Genomic DNA, 26,020 nt, shown 5'->3' with positions numbered 1-26,020 from the left:
TCGCTTAGTCGTAAACAATAATTACTCGTGCGACTAATTTGTGCTTTGATCGTCGTTCAAAGTGCTCGTTCCTTTAATTTATCGCCCTATATACACGATCGTTGCTTGTTTGCTTAAAAGGAGATTGAACGTTGGAACGTTGAAAACAAGTTTTAAAATTGAAGAAACGCAGTGCTCTTTAAACCAACGAAACCAGATGTAACGATCCTACAGTTCCACCTCTTTCATTGTTTCGATAAAGGTATATTACGTTATCTTATTTCTTTCGCTTCTCATTGGTTTTTTTCACCGTTAAATTCTATTACGCGTGTGTAATGGTCCTTTGTCCCGCTTTTGTCCGAATGATCTTTTCTCAGGCTGGCCATTTTGGCTATTTATCGTTCTGCGTTCGTAGAAAAAAAAAAAAAAAAAAAAAAAAAAAGAAATCGAAAAACGTAAATGCCTATTAATTTGTTAGACAACCGAATACATTCTCAAACGGAAATAAGTCTGGATTTTTGCAACGAAAGCTTCGTTGTGTCGGATAGAGCGTGGTAGATCTCGATATATTCCAATGCGGTGTAAAATACACGTGGAAGCGAATCGCGTGTAAACATCGCAGCCGTTACGCTAGAATCGTATGTTCCTCTGTTTACCGAGTCATCTAGCGTGCTCAGTCAACGAGGTCAGAAACACGATGGTGTTGCGATGCTGATGACCCCTAACCATCCTCGTACCTTTCTACCAGCTCCTGGAAAGTCGCGGTCACATGTTCTTCCTCGCTTTGCAGCCTTCCCTACGTGTGAAGCTTTCTGTCGCCGTGTTTTCCTTTTGCACTACACCAGCGGTATTACAGTGTTTGCACGTTCAGTGTACAATATAAACGACGTTAAAGTAACGAGTTAAACCAAGAGATAAAGTTTCGAACGATCTTTACCTAATCTTCGATTTTTACCTCTGTAGCAAATATAGATATAGACATTGACGCATCGTTTTCTCGACCAAGGATATTCCAAAAGCTGAAAAACCGAACAATCTCTGTTTCTTATCTTGCAAAATGTAAGCTCGGAATTCGCAAAATGAATGTTTACGTATGCCAGATATTTTTGGAGATATTTGTAAGGAATGTGCGAGTAAGCGCGTAAAATTTTGTCAACGAACCGCGGTATACGTCCTCGTCCAACGGTATTTTACGAGGACGATAAGTAAAGAAGCCGGAATGAACGTAATTGTTGGTCGTAATGCAAATTTTCTATTTAGCGTAGTTGCGAGCGCGTAAAACGATTATCTTTGACGGAGCTGGCGTTCGTTTATCCAACGTATCGACAGATACCTGATCGGGCAAGTATCCCATCGACGGATTCGATCGATTTACGCCACGGTTGATAGCGAGGTTCTTTGGAAAAAAGAAAGAGAGCGAGGGAGCGAGAGAGAAAGAGACGGCTGTATCGTCGACCGACGTTCCATGCATTAATGCATGAAGATGGTGTATCGACACACCCCGTCTTGTAAGGGACGATACATAAGTATGTATAACGTATACGGGCTTATCACACTCGACTCGTCACCTGTCCGCCACGGTTGCCTCTCTCCTTCGCCTATCTGTACAGAGCGCGCGTTAATACGCTCTTGCTTCGCCCACCATATATCAAAGCTTCGTAAACGGTAATTCGCTACCAGCACTATCGTTGAATTTTATTTGTAACCGTTACTATGTTCCAATCGCCGAACGCGCGCGTGCACTGTCTCGTTGACTCTTTCCGTATTTTGTCTTCTTACGTCGTTTTCGTCGAGCGCAGTGTCCATACTTGACACGTTTTCGGTACGGTTTGTTGGTTATCATCGATATATTTGAGGATCGAAGGACAGGCAGGAGGGAGGTGAATATTCTTCTCGCTCGTGCGCGCTTCGAAAACGTGAGCAAACATTGTAATGGCGATCCAGCCTGGCTACCGACTGTTAATGTCTCTCGACTCGACCACTTCTTCTTTCGCGAGTGATCTCACCGCCGACCCACAGTGGTCGTCTGCGCTCTACACATTGTGCGTTACTGGAAAAAGTATTTTTCTGCATAATTTCGTACTCACGGTGCGTGCTATCGGCATCGAACCGTCAAATTTATTCAACGTAAAATTAATGGCGCACGAGCGTTTACGAGTAACACGGATGTTGGCGATTCGGTGAATCGAGTTGGACGAGAGAAACGGATCGGGAAAGTATCGTGGGCGTGATTTTAGACAGAAGTAGAAAGCAAAAAGGGATCGTTCGCAGACACCCCTGATAGTTGGCGTCGTTATTATCGCGTAGGCGTCAAGGTTATCGGAATTTCCGCTTATTAAGGGCTTGCCGCCTCGCTGGCATCCGGCACACTCGTATACGCGAGTACCTACGTACACTGCGCGCCGCGTTAATGCGAAACTCGAACTCGAAAGAACCGATGTTTGCGCTTGCATGCATTTGCAAAGTTTGCTCGCGATGCAACTGAGCGCACCGCTCCTCGAACGCGTACTCGTCGGCTCTCGGTATGCCAACACCGACGATAAGATGTTTGCGTCGTTCAAAAATAATACCTATTACGCCGTTGATTAACAAGATAACGATTTAGTTTACAGATTTCAGAGTGATATTCGTAAGATAGTCTTTTTTACGTATATATGATGCATAGCTTGGATCGCTTACGGTTAGTTGATTTCAAAGGCACGAAAGCTCGCGCAGCAAACTCGAGTCAAGTTACGATTACGGATTACTTTTAGTCTGCGAGTTACTTTTCGAAACGGCGGTCAACTCTCGACGGGTTAAAATTCAACTATTTCTGCATACGCGTTCTCGTATCGTTTCAGCAGCGGGGACAAAAATGTATTACCTCGTACGAGAAAGTATAAAAAGCGTGGATAAACGATAATCGTGTCGTTTGCTTGTCTTCGTCGAAATATCGCACACATCGCGTACACCGCTGGAAAATGGTCGCAGGGGCAATAGAAATAAAGGATAATTACCACCGACGATGAGAATGAGAATGAGAACGAGAACGAGAACGAGAATGAGAATGAGAGAAGGAGAATCGCCGAGTAACGATCTTTGGCACGTTCTCGTCTGCGAGTTTGCATTCGAATCTTCCAGTGGTCTATCTCTTGCCAACTGGTTTCTATCACGGTGGCACGAGCAATTCGTCGGTCAGAGATGGCCAACGAATCCGTAACGAGCTATTGTCTTTGTCGCCGATTGCTCCAGTCGCGACGCCTTCCTGACGGTGTCACCGTCTGCAAAAAGCACGTTTGTAACACCGACCGGCCAGTACATAGGTAATTAATTAACCGGGCGTACATTGGCGACAGAACGGTTTGCTGGCTCTTTAAACGACTATTAATTAGAGTTACACGGCTAAATCGATTCACCGTGTAACATACCTACCTACTGCTTTCCGCGCTTCGTCTCGTAAAAATTCACGAAATTCCCATCGATCCTTGGGATACGAAAACGTAGGAGACGCAGAAGGCGCGGAAGATCGTTGCCGTAGCAACGACAAATTTTCATTATCTTCCTCCTCCCGTCTTTCTTCCATTCGTTTCGACATTTTTCTCGAATACTTGAAACCGGTTGAAACGTTTAAAATTACTTGTTCGAAAGTAGTTTATTTGCGTTTGATAATTGCTTGGGAAGTCGGAACAACGGTAGAAGCGCAGCGGATGATGCACTCGCAGCGATATATCGTTTATACTCGAATCCACACCGACGCGTCTCCCACCACTAACTTTCCCACGCGTGCTTCGACTCGCTTAGCAGTGTTTTTCTGTTCTCGGTGTTGTCTCGGTCTGTTGGCAGCGACTTGCCGTCTGGGCCGGTTCGAGACGCTTCGCGATTTCCCGAGAAACGCCGTCGCACATGCTTCTTCTTCGACCTGTGGTCGCAGCGATCGATCGTCTTTTTCCTCGGCCCTTTATTATCACAACCACCACGGTTATCGCCACCGGAATGGAAATCGCGTACAATACCAGAGAAACATCGATCGCGATCGAGCATCGTAACGGAACTTTTGAAAACGACAACCTACCTTTGACCAATTTTTCTCTTTTTACAGTTTTTGCACAGTCGTGTTACGACCCGTTTCTTTTATTCTTCGTAGCAACCTTACGAATTTTTCATGCCGGGTATCTTTGCTTGGATTTTTCAGCTTTTATCGTATCTTCGTATATCGTTCGATACGTTTCCATCCCTCGGTTCGTGTTAGTTGGTTAGTTGGGTAGTTGGCACACGGGGGTCACCGCCGTATCGCGGAAACGTCGTTAACCGTTTTAAGAACGTCGCGAATTTTGCTTCTAGTTTCTTATCCTTTTATCCCTATCTTTTCTCGTCGTTTTACCTTTTCGCAAATTTGTTTGCCCGATAGCTTTCTAAATACGTGCCGGTTTCTTTACCGAGTCGTTCTTTCCCAGCACGCACGTACGTATGCCGTTATTCTTCCGCAATCGTCGGTTTCATTTAATTTACTTTGCTCTCGTATCAAATCTTAATCGCCACTATCCGAGATCGAGGTGATTCTGCTACGATTTTAACTTTTTTTTTAGCTTCTAATCGACGAACTGTTTATTAACGTCACCGCGTGAGTATCAACGCTGACAAAGCATACTTACTCTTTCGTAAGAAGCGACCGAGTCGAAAACGCCCGAGGGACGACAAATTCGACTTGTGAGAACGGATCGATCATCGATCATCGATCATCGGGCTTATCAGAAAGGTAGGCCGCGACTCGATCGATCGTTAACGATCTCGCGATATGTCGTTAATTGGGAAATTGTTAACACGGCAGCCAACGCGAACCCGTGTCCCGGACTCGTCGCAGCGACCTAATTCCTCTTTTCTCTCTTCCTCCTTCCACTACACTCGCGAGAAAATAACTGCTGTACACGCGCTAACCGACCGGTCGACGTTTAATACGTTTCCTTTATATGGAAAGCACGCGGAATTTGGCGATTTTATCGCTTATCGCTGGACAACGGACAAACGACGATCGTGTTGGTGGTTGCAAGGTTTGGAAGAAAAATTCTAACGTTTGTCGGTGAACGTGCTCGTGGCGAGAGGTGGATCGGAAAATTACAAAGGTCGAAAGAGCGACGGGAAGCGACAAACTGAAACGTCCTATCGATAGCGTGGTCCGAGAAGCAGTGGCGTGCAACTGCACGTTCGGTACGTCGATGAAGGAGAAGTTGCGCAAAAAGTGGAATTCTCTCGAGACGAAGCTAGTAAGTAGCCTTATGTAGGCTGACTGAGGAAGGTACGTGGAAAGCACGGTGCAACAGTCGTATACTGTATACCGGCGCGGCGTGCCAGAGCCGTGGCTGGCAAGCCGCGCTGGCACTTTGCAGCATCGTCGGACCTGTTCTTCCAACTAGCCTTGGGAATACGTTGCGCGAAAAAGCGGATGAAGTAACGAGGCAAAATTACGTCTTGTTATGTCCACGGGATTCCGTAAGGATCCCGCCGATCGATCGAGCTTTTATAATGCCGGCAAAAACTTTCGATTCGTAACCTCCGGTGTGGAAGCTCGATCTCCGTTTCTTCGGATAGATTCAGTTGCAGCTACTTACCAGCCACCCTTACCATATGCATCCATGATACTTGCACGAGTATAAAAAGCGGACTATAATTTCGTAAACCGTTTCTCGGCCATCGTTTCATTTTTCTCAGTTCCTGTAGCCTGAACGAGAAAAATGAAATTACCTTTCGTTTCAGCAATAAGAGTCGAAGGTGGAAGATCTCTATTTACATGCGCGTACGTATCCATACGTAAAGAACTTCTCTATCAAGATTACAGCCTTTCTCGAGCGTCACGCGAACAGTACTCTACCTATATAGTACATATAGCATATACCATATACGCAATATATGATTTATGACTCGGTATTCGTATTACCGATCGTCCAAACCTCGTTCGGTATCGATCCTGAACGTACAATGTACACATTCGATCAGCACGAAGGAGCGGAGCGAGGTACGGGGACGAACATGCTGGCTAGACTCACAGTCAAAGGCCACGGGGAAGAGTTACACCCGTGTGTACGTGATTGAACGTGGGTTCGCGATTTACATCGCAATCGGAGTCGTAATCATCGTGAAGCGGCCACGGTGCATACGGCCAAAAGAGAGAGTGTAAAAGGAGCGTGGATCCGTAAAGGATAGACCTTATATGTGGCCACGTACGAGATCGTTAGTAAGGGTGGAACAAGGACTATGCGAACGACGACCCGCAGGAAGAGGACGACTACCCACACTACCTACGGTACCTACCGACGATTTAGCGCGCCTTTGCATCTCCCACTTTCCTTCCTCTTCGATCCTGCCCTCTCGCTTCCGTTCTTCTCGCGTCTCTAATACCCACACGTCCGCGCTTCTTCGTCCTGTCTTTGCTCGTACGCGATTGGCTCGCGCGAACCTCGCCAACGACAACATCTTTTCCCTAACTTTCTTCGCAGTTCGGTATATTATTCGCAACCGTTTACGCCGCTTCCGTACAATTTGGAAATTTTACCACGCGAGTATACCAACACGTTGTATCCGTTCCTTGGAATTGCAAATACGAATCGGCGCCGTGTCGCGCGACAATCTGCGAACGACGAGTTGCGTGGATCGTACGGTTCCTACGCTGTCAAAGTCGACCTTTTCCTTTCTTTCTTTTCAGCCACGATACTAACCGACAAGGCATACGATATATTATGCACGTACATCGATACCGAATGAATTTTATCATCGATATATGTAAGGTGAAACGGCGGCAAAAGAGATCGTTATCGTACTTTTGTCGAAAAGCGACGAGATCCCTCTTGCAGACGTTCAGATACGTTAATCTCCTCGTGAAATTCCCATCTATAACGATTTTTTACGCGTTGACACGTTCAATTAGAGCTGTTAGAAGCACAGTTACCCCCCGTAACGTTGAAGAGTCAGCGAGCGCGTCGGTTTCTCGCACGCCACTTTACGGTTTTACGCCAGCGCAGCGCAACGCAGCGCAACGTCTCCGGAGGGGGGTCGTAGGTGTCCGTCCGTGGCCATTATTTTTGCGCTTGTTAGAGCATGAAAGTGCACCGTGAACGTATGTTTCTGTCAACCGTATCGGCATCATGCATCACCCGGTCGAAACGCTCGACTCGATAAATGCCGATCGTCTTTGAAGAGACGCGCTTTCCCGCGGTATCGCGCCGACGACCACGCGACCCCGCTAATTTTCGCGCATACCCAAGCCGGAAGCTTCTAAACGAAGACGATTACGCGGATATTCGCCCACGACACGAGAAACTGGCATCGCGCGTATTTTATTCTACGCGTGCACCGAATGATCCGGCGAAAGAACCGTTCCAACCATTAAGTAAAGTTCTACCGCATGCCTGTTTGAATTCCATGAACGTAGAATCCGCTTCGGCCATTACGAAGGGGACGCGGGTGTCGCCGCGCTACACAAACCACATCTGCGCTCCGATCGTGCATTTTTCTCGCTCTAATGACATTAACTAAATTGCAGCAGGCGGCGCGCCGCGGCCAACAACGCCGTAAGCGCTGGTTCTTGCGAGTCGCAGAAATTCTGCGGCTGAATTTCTCCTGGCTCATCGGCGACATTTATTATTTCCTTTCATTTTTGCTGAATTCCCGCGATTAGTCGTTCCACGAGCACGCGGCCGTTTCTTCCACGGTTTCTCGTCCACGCGAGCCATGGAATTATCTTGATATCTTTATCGGGGCTCTTTACTCGCTTTACTCGCTTTACTCGCTTTACTCGCTTTAATCGCGCCACACAAATGCGCTCGAAGGTACTGGACGAAGAACTTTCTTGGAGACGAGTCGCCTTGTTTGTTATCTTCTCAGGGTGCCCTCGCACGATCCACCGTGTCCATGATATTTCAGCACTCTCGACGAATATCGGATTTATGTCGTATCGACGATACGCGTCGATGCTTCTGGTCGAGAACCTTGTATATAGTATAGTAGCAAGGATGTTTTTAGGAGAAAGTTTTGGGAGAAACGACTCGCTCCGTACCGTACGTTTCCTTTGATTTTATAATTTCACAGCGTTCGAAGCGCTTCGCGTCTGTGTTACGTCCAAAAGAAATTTATACAGCGCGATAACTGCGCCAACGTGCATCGTAGTATACGTGCAACAGTATAGACGTTAACGTTCGCATCCGCGTTTCGCGTTTCATTCGCGATCGCGCAAACTCGTTATCCGTACGAATAAACGTGTAAATATACGCGTGTATCAAGGGACAGTCGATTACGTGTGCGCACGCAGATGTATGTCCGTGGGCAGAACCGATCCCCGGGACCTTAATGGTCAGACATCCTCGCTGCAAACCAACTACAGGAAGTACTTACCTACTCCGGATCCTAATGTAGCGGAATAGATAACGACGTGATTCGTGCATCTGACTCGACGGGAATTTCAGGCCGACCGGTAAATATATCGAATAGATTATCCGCTGGATAATTAAGCGAAAAGGGAGCTACTGGATAACGGTTACGAATATCGAACTATTCGTTTGCAAGTTACGCGCGATATCTTTCAAATTTTCATTGGCTTTCGTTGATCGGTAAGAGTAAGATGCTCGGTAAAGTCGGCGATAGCGACGGAATCTTTCAGTCTGCGTGAACGTCGTACGTATAGCTACTTCGTTCGAGATTCGAAATAAATAAAACAACTATTTTACGCTTCCTTTAAGATTCCTAGTAAAATTACCGAGAAACGTGTTCAACGTCCAAGCTTCGCCGCGCGTTTTCATCTTGGCGCGTTTACACGAATTCACGATGATCACGATCGACGTACGTAACTCGAAATTATCCTCGTGTTTCTGACGGTAATTCCCCGCGCTTAGCATTCCCCCCTAATCGTTAGAAAACAAACAGAAAGGACATAAAAAGCGACAGAAGACGCGATGCAAGTTGCACGAAACAAACGACAAAAGAAAGACAGAAGGATGTCAATTTTCCTCGGCGAGTGGATAATCAAAGGGGGATAAGATCAGGCGTTGTTTCGGTCGATGGAAGGTAACCAACGACAAGACTGTTCGAAACACCACGACGGCTGGAGCGTGTCGCGAAAACCATTTTGATCGTCGATCGGACTCCTACAGTTTAGTTCGAATTTTCATTTTCGTCTCTTGGGTCGCCCACCGTTACATAGACCGCCGTTGTTATCGAATTTTCTGATCGGCGAATCGCCTATCGGTTCGTACTCGTACATTTTGTGCACGCGTTATCCCAAGGATGGTTATTTACGATTTACGAGTAGCGTTCGTAAGTTCGTAAGTTCTGAAATTGCTAATTTTGGCAAGCGAATGACCACCTCTCGGTGGTGATTGCTCGTACTCGTACTGGTAGGAGGATTAAAATAGAGGTAACATAGAGGAAACCACAGAGACGAAGCACGATCTAGCTAGCTCGGCCAAACGGGCAAGAGAGGATGGGACAAGAAAATATTAACGGGCAAACTCATCGTCAGAGCCACGCCATCCATCTCCTTTTTTCTCCCGACTCTTGTCCCCTCTTTCGTCGTTCTTCGGTTTCGTCGTCTTACGCTTTTAGTAGGAGAAGAAAGACGCTGGCTAATAGGATTCACGGGCCCTTTGTTTACTCGTTCCGCCGCCTCCGTCCCTTCTCCGTCCCTCTGTACGCTGCATACCAATTTTCGGTTTCTCCTTTCTTCCCACTTTCGACTCCGCGCCAGTCTTATCGAAACCGTTTAGGATTCGCTAGGAACGACAACGCGGACAGCGTCTAATTCGCGTCCCGTTCGTCCCGCAGAAAATGGGAACTTTTATTCGCGTCCTGCTCTATCGTCGCGTAGGTCGTTCGTTCTTTCCGTTGCGCGCAACGTTACCTGCGCGGTAACGGAGACGCATCTGGTCTCGTGGAATCGTTTTGTCACTTTAGTCCATCGTTGAAACGATGTCGCCGTCTCGACGATCTTAACCGTCTAACGATCCGGCTAGAGGATACGCTTCTTACCTTTACGGACGGAAAGACGAGTAGCGACGTTTATTCGACGACTGAGCGTGTGCTCGCGCGCGTATATATAAGGGGTAAGCCACGAAGCTCTCGGTAGAGCAACGAGTTAAGCTCGTTGACATCGCACTCGTGAGGTCAGCCAACCAGAGTTCGATTCCCACCGATCTTACTTTCGTACTTAGCCACTCGCTTATATTCAACCAACTACGACTCTCTGTCTGGCTATGTCGAGAGTATCGTATACATACATACATACATACATACATACATACATACATACATACATACGTACGTACGTACGTATGTACGAGAGACCTACCTTACCGTATTATTATATATTATATATCGTATATCGTATATCGTTGTTTCTGTTGCTTTGAAATTCAAGGTACGCTAATATTTCACGGCAACGAGCAACGAGCAACGAGCAACGAGCAACGAGCAACGATGCAGTTTCATTTTTTACGCGGAGTTTGCACAAGGGTATTCTGCATACGGTCGTGCGTTCTTTTTTCTTGTGGTGGAAAAAAGCGTAGAGTTCGACGACGCTCGTAGAAAAGGTATCTGGGAACGCGGTTCGAAAAGGAGTCCCACCTTGATCCATATCGGTGAGACACAAACGCGCGGCATCCACGGAGGAAGTTTTACAATGGCGTAAACGCGAATAAGCGACCTCACCGCGTAATCTTCTCGCTGCGGTTTCGCGTTGCACGGTATTTTCCGTTAAAGCGTGACCAAAGCCTCTCTGTAACGGATGTTCGTATTCAATTTTCAAATAGAAATCGTCCCTGCAGCGGAAAATTAAGTGGCGTGATGGCAACTGCTTTTTGTCTCTTGGTTCAATCACTTTTCCAAATGGCGCGGAAAAAAGCGACGTCGAGAGAACGGGAGACGGTATAAACGCTTTGTGGCGATCTGATTTTTCTGCAACGAGTAAAGAATGATCCGTTACGGAACGAGCAGAATTGTTTTCTCACTTTAATATCGCGCAACCGTTACTCTTCGCTACGTATCGAAGCGTTCGTTTCATGCGTTTTACTCGAACCTCTTGTATTTATATTTTCTTTTTCCACCTACACATTGTTTTACTAAATGGCAGATTTACAATTATTTTATGTACATCGATGGAGTCGTATTCGCGTTAAAATTCGTAGACAAAGTTCGTTACTTGCAACTTGCCTTCGAATTCATCGTGATACGAACGCAAACCTGTAGCGATATGCCTGTCCGAAGTAGACCGTCGTAAATAAAATTCGTCTCGATAAATCTTGGCATCTTTGCGCGTCCTCTTCCATTCGATAGAAAGGCAACGTAAACGCGTTGGAATACGATTTAGGAGTAGTCTCGTAAATTAGTTGGGCCACGAAGCGAGAGAAAAAAAGCCGGCGCGTATTTTCGTCGTTCGTAAAAGAAGAGAAAAAAAAAAAAAAAAGGGTAAGGTTGGCCGAAAGAACCGAGGGTCGTACCCGGTTTGCGTATGAATGGTGTCGAGTCGGAGAAAAAACATGGAAGAGCGGAGAAAAACACTCGTGGACGACCTGTTTGTCGGGAGACGAAGCTAACTGGTGGTAAAACGGAGTAGACGGAAATGTCATTGCCACGCTTCGACGCGGCGCAGCGGAGTAGACGAGAAGGACTGTTTTTTTTTTTTACGAGAGAAAGAGAAACGGTAGGGTGGAGACGAAAAAGGAAGAACGCAGCGACCACATGGCGCTATGCAAACCCCATCGTCGTAAACTGTCAGCGATACGGCTTGTGTCCTGTTAGCGAAGACGAACCTCGACTCCTCTTCTTCTTCCTCTTTTTCTGCCCCTTCTTGCGTCTTCCCCCTCTGCCTTGTTTTTCTCCGCTAGTGGCTTTTTCAGGCGGCGTGGGCGCGGCGTGGGCGCGACGAACCCTTTCGTACGATAAGGAGAAAGACATCTGCCCGCCAAACTCGCATAGTCGATCGAAACGTCGTACTCTCGAACTCGAGCCTCTAGTCCCTACGGCTCGAATCTAAGGTAACGCGAAAGACGAAACGTAGCCGGAACGATCGATCGGATCGATGCCGAAACGATTTATGCGAAATCGGTGCGCTACTCTTGCTTAAACTTTTATCCGAGGAGGTATCGTAGTCGTATACCTGCTGTGCCAAATCAGCAAAGAACACTCTACCGCGTCGGCATTTCTTGCTCGAATGCCGAAATACCGAGATGCCCACACGTGGCCGACAGACGTGGACCGTGTCTCGTTGCCAACGAACCAGCTAGATTTCGATCTAATTGGTCTCTCGAAGCCATTCCGGCTACGTTTTCGTTCACCCACCCACTTCCACCCCTCCCGCCCTCTACGGTTCCTCGATCTTACGATAGAGTCGCGTTATACGTGCTACTTTATTAACTACGTATCTTACGAATTAAGACGCGTATCGTACGGCTACCGTCGATCGTCGTAACGATCGAATAACGGTACGAGTGTAATCTCGAAGCTTCTCGCGCGTTCGACACGACCCAATTCACAGCCTCGTCCGTGTAACTCTTCGGATTTTCAACCCCCATACCCGGATATTAACGAAACTACAGCAGCGTGTCGTACGAGCCGGTTTATCGGGTCGAAGGCACCGAACGAAGAAGATGAAACGAAAATTAGTGTATCTCTTTTATGTTAAACGAATAAAACGACAAGCAGGAAAGCGACAGATAAATCAGAAACGATTCGTCTGAGAAGTTTGTATTAGCTCGTTTAGCTTCGAAAGTTTTAACAGCTGATTTCCAGTTTCGAAACGTTAGACACGATAAGTGGCGACGAAGCTGCAATTGGTTTCGAAAAGCACCGTCCCGTCGTCGACTTTAAATTATTATCTTTGCTTGGAACGCAGATCCTACTGCCCGTACTGGAAAGCGAGCGAATAACGGATCACGCTTGCTATACGATGCAACTTTCTCTCGCTAATTAAACACCGGATTAGGGATGTACGTTGGAATTCTATTTACGTTATATCGTACGAGTATAAACCAGTCGAGAGACAAGCTCGACGAATATTAAGTAAGCAGAGCATGTATCTCGATTTTCACACGAAATTTTTCTCTCACGTTTATGTTGTTACGTCGAATGGAGTCTGGTCGACTAACTGCGTATCCATTAACAGTCGTAACGCGCTCTCAGAATGTTAAACTTAATGACGTATCATGAGCCCATTAGCTTATCAATGAGCAACCCCTTCGGTATGGGGGAATACGAAAATAAACTGTAGAACCCCGTGAGAATTCACCCACCTTTCTCTGTTCCCTTTTTCCCCAGTGTGCTACATACCTTCTCACACTTAACCGCGTTAAAAGCAGACGGGCTTGCGTTACACATGGCACCAATCGTCGTCGTCGTCGTCGTCGTCGTCGTCGTCGTGGTCGTCGTTGTTGATGTCGTCGAAGACAAGGACCGTAAGGGCGATAAAACGTATTCCTCGTATTACGCTCGAAGAAACATATGTAAGGCGTTGTGCCTTTAAAAAGCGGTCAGAGTTTGTTGTTGAAACAAACAACCATACAATATCTTACGTCACATACTTTTTAAGAGAATCTAATTTATGCAAAAAAAAAAAAAAAAAAAAAAAAAAAGAAAAAGGGAGATTAATTTTTACAGTTGCTCGAACGCTACAGATTTTACTTGGAATTAGTACTCGATCAAACTAGATCGAGTTTGATGTTTTCGTCGTTTCTTATTTAGCGCACGTTTGAAATCTTCTTCGATGGAATACGAAGGATCGACTCGTGTCATACACACGCTTTCTTTATTTTCTCTTGGAAAAATCACAGCGGTCGATCTTGATATTCTTGGCGAGAACGTTCAATCGCTACGAGGCAAGGTAACGAAGCGGTGACGCCAATGCCAGGCAACGATCTAGATCCGACCTAACGCTTTATCTTCCCTCTGCGTTATCTCGGACCGGTATAATATTTGAACAGGTTCCACGCGACATGCTCGCGCGATCCGTCAGTTTTCCAGTTTTGTAAGCATGCTCGCGTGCGTGCAACGTTCTCTCGTTGCAGCTGCGCGAGACACGAGAAACTCCGAGCTCTCATGGCTGAGCTGCGGTCATCCGCCATGTCACCGCACGTCGCGCGATAAAAAACGTAACACGGCCTTTTTCTCTTTTCTTTTTTCGAAAGAACGATCCTTTTCTCCGCAACGTTGTTATCGTCGTCAACGTCATCGTCATCGTCATCGTCAACGTCATCGAGGCCGCGTTTACGATCGACGACCGCACGGGCCAGAGAACGAGGGTTGCGTTTCAAAAACCGCAGAGGGAACACCGACGCGTTGCATCGCGTCGTTCCACGCTCATGGGAACACGTTTCGTTCTTTCTTTCCTTCTGTTTGGATTCCATTCGATCCACGAGACCCTCGCAAAAATGCTGCGGTAATCCCTAGTTGCCATCTTGTCGAAGATATTCTGAGAAAAGAGGCATTTCTCTCTCTCTCTCTTCTCTCACTTTCTCTCTTTCTCGCGCGCGCTTCTTTTCGATACGTAAACTTTGATTTTGATCGATAAACAAACCTTACGGTCAGTTGGTCGTACGTACGTGTATCGACCATCTTCCAATGTTGATCCGGTAATTTCATCGCTCGCCGATGTTTTCGGAATGCTGATTTATCAATAAATTAATAAAACAAAGCGGATGCCGGATGGTAGGTGCTAATCAGCGGTTAACCAATAATCATCGGCGTTTTAGGTAATTGGATATTCGGGCAAACAAGGGTTTTTCTGCTGTATTTACGGAGCACGAGCTTCCCCGTAGAAAATAAGCAGCTCCCGAACCCGCAGTCACACTACCCACGTGGGAAGCTTCGCTTACTCTCTGTTACCGCCTTCTCATTCATAGCGTCGAAGCACTTGGCTACCTCATCCGTGTATCTTGATCGTCCTTGCTTCGAACGCACAATGGTCATCGATCCTGTCAAAGAAATCGGACGCCTGTTCTTTTGTTCCCTGTCGCGCGATGAATCGATCGTAAAGAGACACGTGGTTGGAACATCGGAACATTCGCTTATCACGTGCTTACGATAGTCGTCCGCTTCGATTTTTCAAAGGTCCGTGCTTTTAAGCCCTGGTCGCTACATTCTTTCCCTGTTCCTACAGAATAATATAAATTTATACGCATCTTACGATCGTTGTCTCATGTTTGAAACCAACGCGATAAATCAGCGTTCTTGCAAATGATTCGAAACTGTCGATCCTAAATTTCCTTCCTAATAGATCGTGAAAAAATAATGTAGTTGGTAGTAGGCGAGTATCCCGAAGCTGATTACGAACTAATATCATATTTCTGTGCTTAACATCGATGCGTCAAACGGATACGAGGAAACGCCGTTTCCGTTTCGTTCTCAACGCGTCGTTCGCAATTTACGACATAAGAAATCCATAAGAAATCGCAAGATCAATTGCAAAAGCACGCGTATCGCGAAAGGAGAAAGAGCGTACGAGCGGCTGCGATTTAATTAACACGCAGTGTGGCGATTGCTCAATCGAGAAGTATGCCTGGGTTGCCGAGCTCGGTCTCTACACACGTTGGTCAACGAGCAGTCACGATCGAATCGCGACATCTTTCGATTCCCTCGGATTCTTATCTCGTTGCTTAATTGATCGCGTCCGTTGACCCTTAATTATTCGACGATCCGCCTCGGATGACCCTCGATCCGCAGCCAGCCCTTCTCTCTTTTCCTCGCACAGCCGATTCCGGCGATCTCTTTGCCTCCTACACCTTGCCACGCTAGGAGAAACGGCCACGTTCTCTGTCGGTGACGCTGCCGGTCTTAATGGATGCTAATTCGACGACCGTATTGCGGTGCCGTTTCTTAATTAGCGGTCCTCACGAGCGCCGACTGCGATCAGTGTCCCGAGCTAATTACACGCTTCTAGATCTTTCAGTCGCTCCCATCGGTCGCGCTGTTCGCCTCCTGGCTTTTTCCACCTAAAGTTACGACGTTTTCTGCTCGCTATGGCGTTTCCAGAGTACGCTGGTTCGGCCGATGATAGGGTCCAGCCAGCATCGAGGAGAAAAGAGTTTTTGAGGGGCCGAAGAAGCCTCGCGAAGTGGGGGGGGGGGGGAGAAGAGAGAGAGAAAGCGTCGGTCCATTAACATTCGGCGCGGCAAATTACAAGCCGAGACACTAATGGACCCAGCACGGGCGGTCCTCCGTCCATTGATGGTGGGTGGTGATGGTGATGGTGATGGTGATGCTGATGCTGATGCTGATGCTGATGGTAACGGCGCGGTGTGGTGCAGCGGTGGCTGGTGGCGGTGGTGGCGGTGGTGACGATGGTGGCGATAGTGGTAGTGCCGATGCTGCTGCTGGTGCCGGTACTGGCAGTTGCCGATGTAGGTGTTTACCTGGCACGTCTTCCTTACTTTCCTCTCCTCTCCATCATTTTGCGGGACCAAGTTGCAAACGAGTTTTCGCGACACCGCGGTCTTCTTCGAAAACGCCCGCGATAGAACCCGTCCCCGACATCAATCGGTCTTGGTTTTTTCTAGCTTTTTCTCTCCCTTTAAATCGAACCCGTTATATCCCGTGATCGATATATCGGCGTATTAATCGGCGAAGAAGAAAACGTAGGTCGAAACGGATAAGCGGTTAGTTGGCGCGTCTGTCTGCATCGACGATCGGGTTTTCGATACTGAGCGATTCCGATCGGCTCGTGGCGAAAAATCAGCGTCGTTTCGGCGAAACGGGCGGAGCTCTCGCGTGATCCAATGCGGACAGGGAGCGCGATTGGCCGTGTTGTTCGCGGTGGCTGGAAAAACTGGTGGTGCAGTGCGCAGTCACTGTCACTGGCGTAAAAAGCATCGATATCGGGAGCGAACGAGCGGTTAATGCGAGCGATCAAGCGTGTTGCTGGCCCAAGAGCCAGCGTCGCGTCGCGTCGCGTCGCATCCCGCCCCGTCTCGTCGTTCCATCGCGTTCCTTCCTCTTTCGCTTCCCTTCGTGATCTCGGCTTCTTGCGCATCTGCTTTTTACTTCGCTCCTTCGAGTAATTCGAGCTCGTGCCAAAAGAAGTCGGGGAATTTGCCGCGGCCGAATGCGCTCGAATTTGATGGTTCCGCTCCCAAATCCGGCCATCTCGCTGACTCTCGCTCGCCAGAAACGTCGTTACCTTTATTTGTTCTCCACCGTTTCTTATTAACCTCCTTCCTGGTCACGTTCTCTTTACCTTTCCCCGTTCGCGGATCTCGCCGCGTCTTTTTTCCCCCTTTTCTCTCGGTACGAGAACATCGTCGTACGCGACAAAAATTCATTTGCCCGTGACGGCCGATATATTCGCGCTGTGACGTTGCACGTTCAAGCTAACAGTTTCATCTAACGTCTCGCAGAGATAGCGCGATAACGTCCATCTTTTTTACGAAACACCACCGACCACCAGTTTCTTACCGTTTCGCGAAAGTCGCAAAATTGTCACGATTTTCGAGATTCTGGTAAAATCCTCGTTTTTCTCGTGCTTGGTTTTCCGTTCGTCCGCGACTGCGATACGATTGCGGACGTAAGTCGACGACTCCTTATAATCCGTTTTCCATTTTTTTCATCTCTCGCTTCCCTCCGTTTCTGATCGAACCGGCTACGAACGACGGAAATTCGATCACGGTACTCGAAGAGTTTCCGAGACTAAAACGCGAAACAACCGAAAGGAACGAAGCGATTTCATATAGACGTCCCTTCGTTCGAGCACGATATCGAATAACGACGAATGTTGGTGATTCGTTGTGGTTTATTCCGGATAAAATGTATCGGCTCGAGGGGAGAAATTTACCGTCGTTTGCTCATTGAAAAAAAAATTTTCGCTTTTTAAGCGAAAGTTTTGTTATTATGATTAGCGATGTTCATCGTCAAACGAATAACACCCGTTGTAAATCCAGTGTTTTCCAGTTATTTCAAAATCTATTCTTCTCGAATCGATATGCATACACGTAGGTACATGTTCCATACTTTGCACGAATCGACTTCGCCCTTTCCCGTAGTTTCGAGTTTCGAGTTTAAATCGACCGTGCCACGTAACGGTAGCGTCTGTCGCTGAATCCTCTCGGAGAAATTTCCATGTTTTCTGACCAATTAAACGTCGCGTCGATCGATCGGCGAATTCGTTCATGACGCGCTGTGCAAAGTCGAATTTCAGATGGCCGTTCGGATAATGTCGCGCGTGGAGAAAAACCGCGAGCCCATTCGTCATGCCCCGACGCGACGAAAGAAAGAAAAAGGCAACGGTAGGGACAGGAGTAAAAGGGTGGGGCGCTGTTGGATTTACGAGGCAATTTTCGGCAAGCGATCCGTTAATTTGCGGACGATACGAGGCGATAAATTCACGAAAATCGCGGTTATCGATCTTTCTTACGGGATAGCGGTCACGGAGGGAATCAAAGCCGGCACGAGACCCACGGATCTCATTAATTAATAACCCACGCGTCTTATTAATTGGCCGCGAACCAACTTAACTCGTACATCTCCGGATGTAACTCGACAAATTCTTTTCGCCGAAGCAAAGCAAAGGGAGTATCGTATCTCGGAAAAAACGTTGTTACGTATTAATGACAAATTGAAATTTATACTATAGAGTCGACAACTCGATATACGCAACGCGCGTTTGTTCGCGTTAATGAAAGTTTAATTTATCGTGTGAATAGGAGGCGAGAACTAGGAAGAGACCACGGAAATTGACATGGAACCAGCGCGGAGTTTACACTCCCACGTAGCGGGATACATGATTCATCGGCATCCTCTTAATTGTCTTATTTGGTCGAGCGAAAGTAAGCAAAAATTCCACCGCAGCCTGCTAAATCGACCAACGAACGGAATTACGCGCCACGTGCATTCGATCGCTGATCGATCGCTTTCCATCTGGGCGTGTCTATCGTTCGTGTTTGCTCGAAATTCCTTGTTTGCCCAGAAGATTTTCGGGCCTCGTATTTTACCGCCCATTTAGAATCATTATCTACTCTCGTAGCGATGTCTCTATCATAACGCGTTAGACGCGAAACCTAGGTTCCTTGTTTGACTTATTAATTAACGCGTACTCGTCTAACATACCACCTACCGTTACTCGTTGACTCTCAACCATTATAATCGATAGTTTGCGATTCGATTATACGATCGGCAAACAAATTATACGATCGAATAGTAATTTTGAGGATACTATGCCCTGTTTTATCATTCGTCTGTTTATAATTTCGATATAATATCAAAGTTGCTGCGAACAATACGTAATTTCAAATTAATATCTACGCGTGTCTCTTCTAGTGGTTGGAACGAGATACAACAAACAACGAAAAGAGTGTGATATATGCGTACATTATAATCGCGCGAGTTTTCCAACTTTCCCAACTCTCGCGAGAATTCAAACTCTTTTAAACGGATTATTACCGCTTTATCGATCATCGATGCTCATTCCGTCCAATTTATCAGACTTTGAGCCGTCAGTCTGGCAACTGACGATCGAAATCGCACCAGCTCCCTTTGATTTCTACGACGTTCGCGCGTAATATAAAAACAAAAAAGCATCGATGACTTTCTAATTTTCCATCATTCGCGAACAAATTGCCGCGTTTCGTCTGGAATTCGGATACAGTGTGTAGCTACCGTCGTAGCTGCTGTGTGTAGTGCCGTTGCGGATCCTGAATACAACATCGTGAATCGTTCGTTGTATCGTGAGAACGAACGATCCGATCGATTCGATGGTAGACGCGTATCGTAAAAATGTTTCTCGTGGGATTTTTTTTATAAATCCTGCAAAGTATAAATTATAAAGTGTGGCTCCTACGAGCTTATCGCCGGTCGCGAATCCCTTATTGTTGTAAGCGACGTTAGAATCGACTAAAACGAAAGGATCGACGGAAGATTGGATCGTGATCCTCGTAACCGAGAGTTTCGTCTAGTTTCGCCTGACTCGTTACAGCGTAGAGAATTTAGCATTTCAGAATCAGTAGGAAATCAGCGCCTTCCTCCAGTCGCGAAAGATTTTACATCGATCTACATTGATTCCAATTCCTTGCTTCTTCTCACCTAACATCTCGCAATTTTTTCAACTCAAATTATACGACGTAGCAGACAAGAGGAACGCGTAACTGCTAATTGCCAACATCGAATAACAAAGTTCTAACAATCCGATTTCAAACTAATATCCGTGTGCCGATCTTAAACTTTGCGGAAACAAAACTCTGCCAATATACGCATCGATCTAACGAACGAGGAAACGAACGAACAGGTGCTTTACATCGTACAAAAATCATCTCTCGCAAAATTATCGTGGCGGAAATCCACGAACGAGACTACCGCGCCTTTTCCCGCGAATCAAAGTTCCTTGCAGCGTGTAAATCTCCGCTTGCCTGCTATTTTCGCGCAAACGTCGCGCAAAGCGCAATCGATCTGGTATCGACGGCTATTCATCGTGCTCCCGCCATAATTCTCTGTTCCCGGTTGTTGGTCGCAGCAGAGACAGCGACATATCGGTTCAAGACATTCCGGTCGTGTGTATACAATTTACGGTTCACGGTTTACAGTTTACGGTTTACGGTTTACAGTCTACAGTCTACAGTCTACAGTCTACAGTCTACAGTCTACAGTCTACTGTTTACTGTTTACAGTTTACAGTCTACAGTCTACAGTCTACAGTTTACAGTTTACAGTTTACAGTCTACAGTTTACAGTCTACAGTTTACAGTCTACAGTTTACAGTTTACAGTTTACAGTTTACAGTTTACAGTCTACAGTCTACAGTTTACAGTCTACAGTTTACAGTTTACAGTTTACAGTTTACAGTTTACAGTTTACAGTCTACAGTTTACAGTTTAGAGAGCAATGGCAAGCCCTGGATGGCGATTCCGCAGCAAATACAAGTCGTCCTTCCGTTCTTCCATCCGCGAGATTTTCTTGCTCGTGGACGCGTACGATCGATCCTTATGGGCCGAACCGCGATCTCGCCACATATAGAAACCCGAACGAAGAAAGGGGAATCCGGGAGAAACGCTTCGAGCACGAAGAACACCTGGGTACGCGGTCCTTTACGGTTTCAATTAATTCCTCTCTGCGGTTTTCTTTTTCGTCCGCTCTTCTTCTTTTCCTTCCTCTTACCGAGAAATAAAAGAAATCGCTAGCAAGTGATCAAACATTTGCAGTCAAGACGAAAGAAATGCTTCGGTATTTGATAAAAGCGAACGTTTCGAGAGCGGACGACTCGATGATCACGTGGTTGGGCAAAAATCTCGATCGTCCGTAGATCGACGATCCGTCTTCGAGCAACCAACTTTTGGTATTCGCGAAAAATTTCTACTTTCCATTTCCGATAAAATACCTGGGATCCTTTTCATTTTCTAATGATAATAACGAATATTACGCCAAAAGTTAAGAATTATTTTTGCAGTTTTATATAACGTTTGGCTCGAATCTTTCCTCTTGCGCCGTAGATTACATTATAGTTTCGTAAATTTTTAAATCTTCTACGATTACGAAAGATCGGTGCAAGAACACGAGATAGATTCTTTCCCATACGCGGAATCGCCTTGATTCCTCCTTATATTTTTATAGGCACGCGTTTACGATCTTTAAACGACACTTGGCGTTTGTACTCTCTGATCGACCGATTATCTATCCAACCAGAGATTCGATTTCGTTCCATCGATTTCAGTCGATTAAGCTGAAAAGCTTGGTAAATTTGGCTGTCGTAATCGAATTTTAATTCCAAGTATTCGGTTACGTTACCGGGAAACGTTTAAAAAATTGTTCGGTTTCCGACGTCTCTTCGTTTCGTCGGATAGAGAGAGTCTGATTATCGCGCCGATAATACGAACTTTAACGAGTGTACGCGTTTATGCCTGGTAGATTGCGATTGATACGCGTTATGCGCACGCACGTCGAGCGAAATAAATCTTGTTGGGTGTCGTGAAGCTGCCTGGATACATCCACGTTGCCCATTATAATTATCAGAGAGAATGGTCAACCATAAAGTGGCTTCGTTTTATCTTCTCTCGAACAACGTTGCTCCCTCCGAGAAGCACAAAGCAGAATGACGATACTACTGGACTGGACGGAACTTTACTGCCCGTCGAGTCCCTGATTGATACATGCTGCGCGTACACACCATTCTTTGATGCAATCATATTCGCTTGTAGATGTAGACGTAGATGTAGACCTAAATGTAGACGTAGATGTAGATGTAGATGTGAATACACGTAAACACACGCGAGGCAGCAGTAGCGTACTCGTTCGACCAGCGACACGTTGTTAATCCCACGTTTCCAGAGTTATTCGTAAAATGTAACGACAATTTGTAAGAGATAAAACGGTATCGTCCCGTGTCGGAAGAAGTTGAAACGCTCGCTTGTTCGAAACAAGGTTCGGCTAAAAATGAGACAAACGTGAATAAATATTTCGACGATATCGTCTCGTCTATAGAATGCCTGTAATTCGCGAGCGACAGGGAACGCGCATTTTCGCTAAATCATAGGACGCGTGTGTCCCACATTCGTTAATAAAGTACACGATAGTGTAATTACAGCGTACTTGACACGATATCGTAGCGAGACGGCTGCGATCGTACCGGTTAGATCAGCAGAGTACATAATATAAAATAAACATTCCACTTTACACAGTGCTACGTAAAAGATAATTTCATCGTTCCGACACAACTTATTTAGTAATTTCACAATTTTGTGAAAAAATATTCGGTCGAGTTTTCGTTTATCGCAAAAAAGAATGGTGGTATCCGTGAGAAGAATACGATGCGACAAAGATCGTTGCATTTTCCACGCGATACGAGAATTTCGAGGATTTGGCGGCTCGTTTTAACGTTAAACGCACGCTTTTTGCGAACAACGGTCAAACGCAAGACGAAGAAAGTACAGCGAAAAGGTTGGATCGAATGTAATAAGAAAGGAGAAATCGGTCGTTTCGAAGCGCATTACAACTGCGTGGTAAACTACGCAATCTCTCACTTACCTATCTAGAAAACGTAAAAACGAAAAGTTCCACGAGCAACTCGATTCTTTCTAAAATAACGTGTCCCTTAGGATGTAGACGATGATACGTATACGCGATACATATAGGTATACAAGGTTTTTCTAGTCGGTGATGAGTACCGTGGTGGGTACCGCGTTCGGTTCGTTACGTTCCTGGCTAGCTTAGAAGGGAATATTCACGGATAGAAGTCAATAAATCCAAGCGATGACGCTCAACGTGGCCTGCTGCTGGCTGGACCGGACCGGTAGTCGAGAAGAAACTCGCTGCCGGCGAATAATGGCCGTGGAATCGTCGCTTCCGTTTATAGAGATACCGGCTGCGGCCTTCTAAGCGCTCGCATACGCGATATCCTCGATGCAAGAAGTCGGTGCAGAGAAGTTGCGCGTGAACCAACTTGCAACCAGCTGCACTCTCCACAACGGCCGCTCGTTTTACGGAGAGTTCCGTTGGTCGACGCGAGTAAGATCGGTAACGATGCCGGATAAAAGTGGAATTTTAGAAATAATAATAGAAAAGAGCGCTTACGAGCACGAATGTTCTCGACGGTTGATTTCGAATCGACGAAGCGAATCGACAAACGTAATTTTACCTTGATATCTAAATAAATTTGTAAATGGCGACAAAGATGCGAATCGGCGATACGCCGCTTTATTATATCACGATATAATATCGTATCGTTCTAAGCGTAGAACGCGAAGAACGAGGTTAACGCGTAAACTCGGCGCGGATAAGCCGGATACGTTTCATCTCGTTTGAATAACTCGAATAACGTACGACTTACCTGTGAGATCGAATACGAATTCCACGCCACGCGAAGCAAAGAAACTGCAATTCCGTCACATTCTACAGTCGAGGTGAGCGAGTCGTTCTGCTCGGTAACAACTCGCTCCAATTTGTCGAGTGTCCTTAGAAAATACCAAGGGAATATTCGATTCGATCGAAGCAGTCGGACGAACGTGTACTCGATTCATCGGAGAAAAATTCTCTTCCGATCGCGCAACGACCAAAGGAGGAGACTCGTTTCTCGGTTCTTCCTATGGACGGTTTCTCGCGAAACCGAGTCCGATCCATCGGGGAACGCGATGCGAGTTCTCGAAGCAACGATCGTTGCGAACCGGTAGAAAGAAAGGCGTTTCTTTATAAAGCGTTTATTCTCCGCAGGACGTTGCGCTGTTTCAACTTTACCTTTCCGGATCGCGTCGCAGCCAACGACCCTCGTGGAAAGCTCGTGAAACATTTTGCGGTTTCTTTCGGGTTATCCCGGCGAGATTTTACAGTTGGCTTCCTGCCGACGGAAGCGAACGATTACGCGAAATAATAAAGGAAAGGTTTAATTAGGGGCTGCGGAGAAAGAAACGGAATGCGCGCAGTTACAGTTCGCCAAGATGAAAGCGTTTCCGCGAATAGAGCCGACTTTTATGACAGTTTCGGCAGAGCCGCGCGGGCGTGGGCGCCGAGATATAACCTTAAATTCGTGCTTGCGGGATGTAACTCGTAAGTTGGCAAACTGCCACCAAGGATCGCGAGAGATCTTCCGTTTTCCAAACCTTTCGTGGAAACTTTGACCGCTCTTATTTCTTCGGTTCTTATTGCTTTTCTTTTTTTCTTCTTTTCTTCTTCGCCCTTCGCCTCCAGATCCACGCCTTCGAGCGAAAGATTCGTCCTTCCTTCATCGTAGATCGTTCGTTCTAAAAATAACAATTCGCATCGATTTACCGGCGAACAACGAAATCTCCGCGTCTATCCGCAACTTTGCTAATGCATATTATTTTTACGCTGTTACAGATGCACGTCGAAATACGTGGGAGAATACTGTCAACATCTGAACCCGTGCCACACGGGACCACGCTGTCAAAACGGTGGTTCGTGCAGGGTGAAGGAAAGTAGCGGGGGTGGTACACCTTCGTTTACCTGTTCCTGTCCTGTCGGTTTTACCGCGAGCCTGTGCGAGATACCCATCGAGAACGCGTGCGACTCATCTCCGTGTTTGAACGGTGCCACTTGCAATCTGAAATCGCTCCATGAATACGTTTGCACCTGTGCCACTGGATACACCGGTAAGGATCTCTTAGTAATTTCATTCTCTAAATCGATATATATATATATAAAAAAGAAAAAAGAACAAAAACTGACACGGCGCGTCGCGACGTAACGAAACGGCGGATTTTTATCGAGAAAAAGAATTGTACGCTTAATCCGACTCGTTCTACAGTCGCGGTATTTTTTCCAACAACTTTACAGAGTAGGCTTCGCACGTTTATCGTGGCACGATTATCTCGCATACGCGTTGATTATAGCGTCCGTTGAAACGTTAAACGTGACGTTAAAACGATATACGGTAATCGAGTTTAAATTTAGATTGGAAAACGCGCTTCGAGCAACGCTCGATCGAAATAGCTTGAAAACAAACCTGAATCCAAATAAACGCGTTCTGTGTGGTAATAAAAATCGAGATTACAATTAGCCGTGAGAAAAGAAAAAGGGAATTTAGAAAATAGGACGCGATATGCGAAACGACGAAAACGGCGCGACAACCGGTGTTCGCATCGTCCTTTGCATCGATAGGACGAAGACGGTACGAAGAACGAAGGATTGGTAACGGCCGACGTCCGCCAAGCTGGCGCGAATTCGTATTACCGAGAGAGATTGACGGGGTAAAACGAACGGAACGAACAGCGGCGACGAATCGCAGGTATCTTACGCGTACTTATTTACGTAAAAGGTCGTCGATGAACCGATCGAGGAGATAACCGCGGTAGTCGATGCGTTCAAAGGCATTCGTGCGTCGGGTTCTTCCTCGGCCGAAACACGCGAAAGAAGTTGGATTCGTTGGCGAATTTGTTCGCATGGCGGAAGTTTCGATGCGTAGCCAAACGAGTATTTTTTATGGGCCGGCTATACGCAGGCGCACGTGCTCTCTTGACAAATTCGTAACGATGTAAGAAGGAGAAAGAAAAACGAGGACGAAAGAAGAGGAAGGGAAGAAGGAAGAAAAGGAGAAGCTTGTGCCAGCCGGATAATTGGCGGAGAGCGATACAGCGTTTCGCCGCGGCGGTACCTTTGGCCCAGT

General features: G+C 46.5%; 1 protein-coding gene across 1 annotated transcript in view; it reads left to right on the top strand.

Moving 5' to 3' along the window:
• The window catches only part of LOC132905203 (neurogenic locus Notch protein), a 185,034-nt gene that overhangs the window by 45,643 nt on the left and 113,371 nt on the right, over positions 1 to 26,020 (top strand). The window contains exon 3 of the mRNA XM_060956247.1: positions 24,736 to 25,007. Within this exon, the coding sequence (XP_060812230.1) occupies positions 24,736 to 25,007 (272 nt within the window). The remainder of the gene's footprint in view (positions 1 to 24,735; positions 25,008 to 26,020) is intronic.

The sequence above is a fragment of the Bombus pascuorum genome, chromosome 3 (assembly GCF_905332965.1).
Source record: "Bombus pascuorum chromosome 3, iyBomPasc1.1, whole genome shotgun sequence".
In the NCBI taxonomy this organism is placed as follows: domain Eukaryota; kingdom Metazoa; phylum Arthropoda; class Insecta; order Hymenoptera; family Apidae; genus Bombus; species Bombus pascuorum.
Note: the sequence above shows the minus strand (reverse complement) of the source record. Positions and strands in the feature narration are given on the sequence as shown.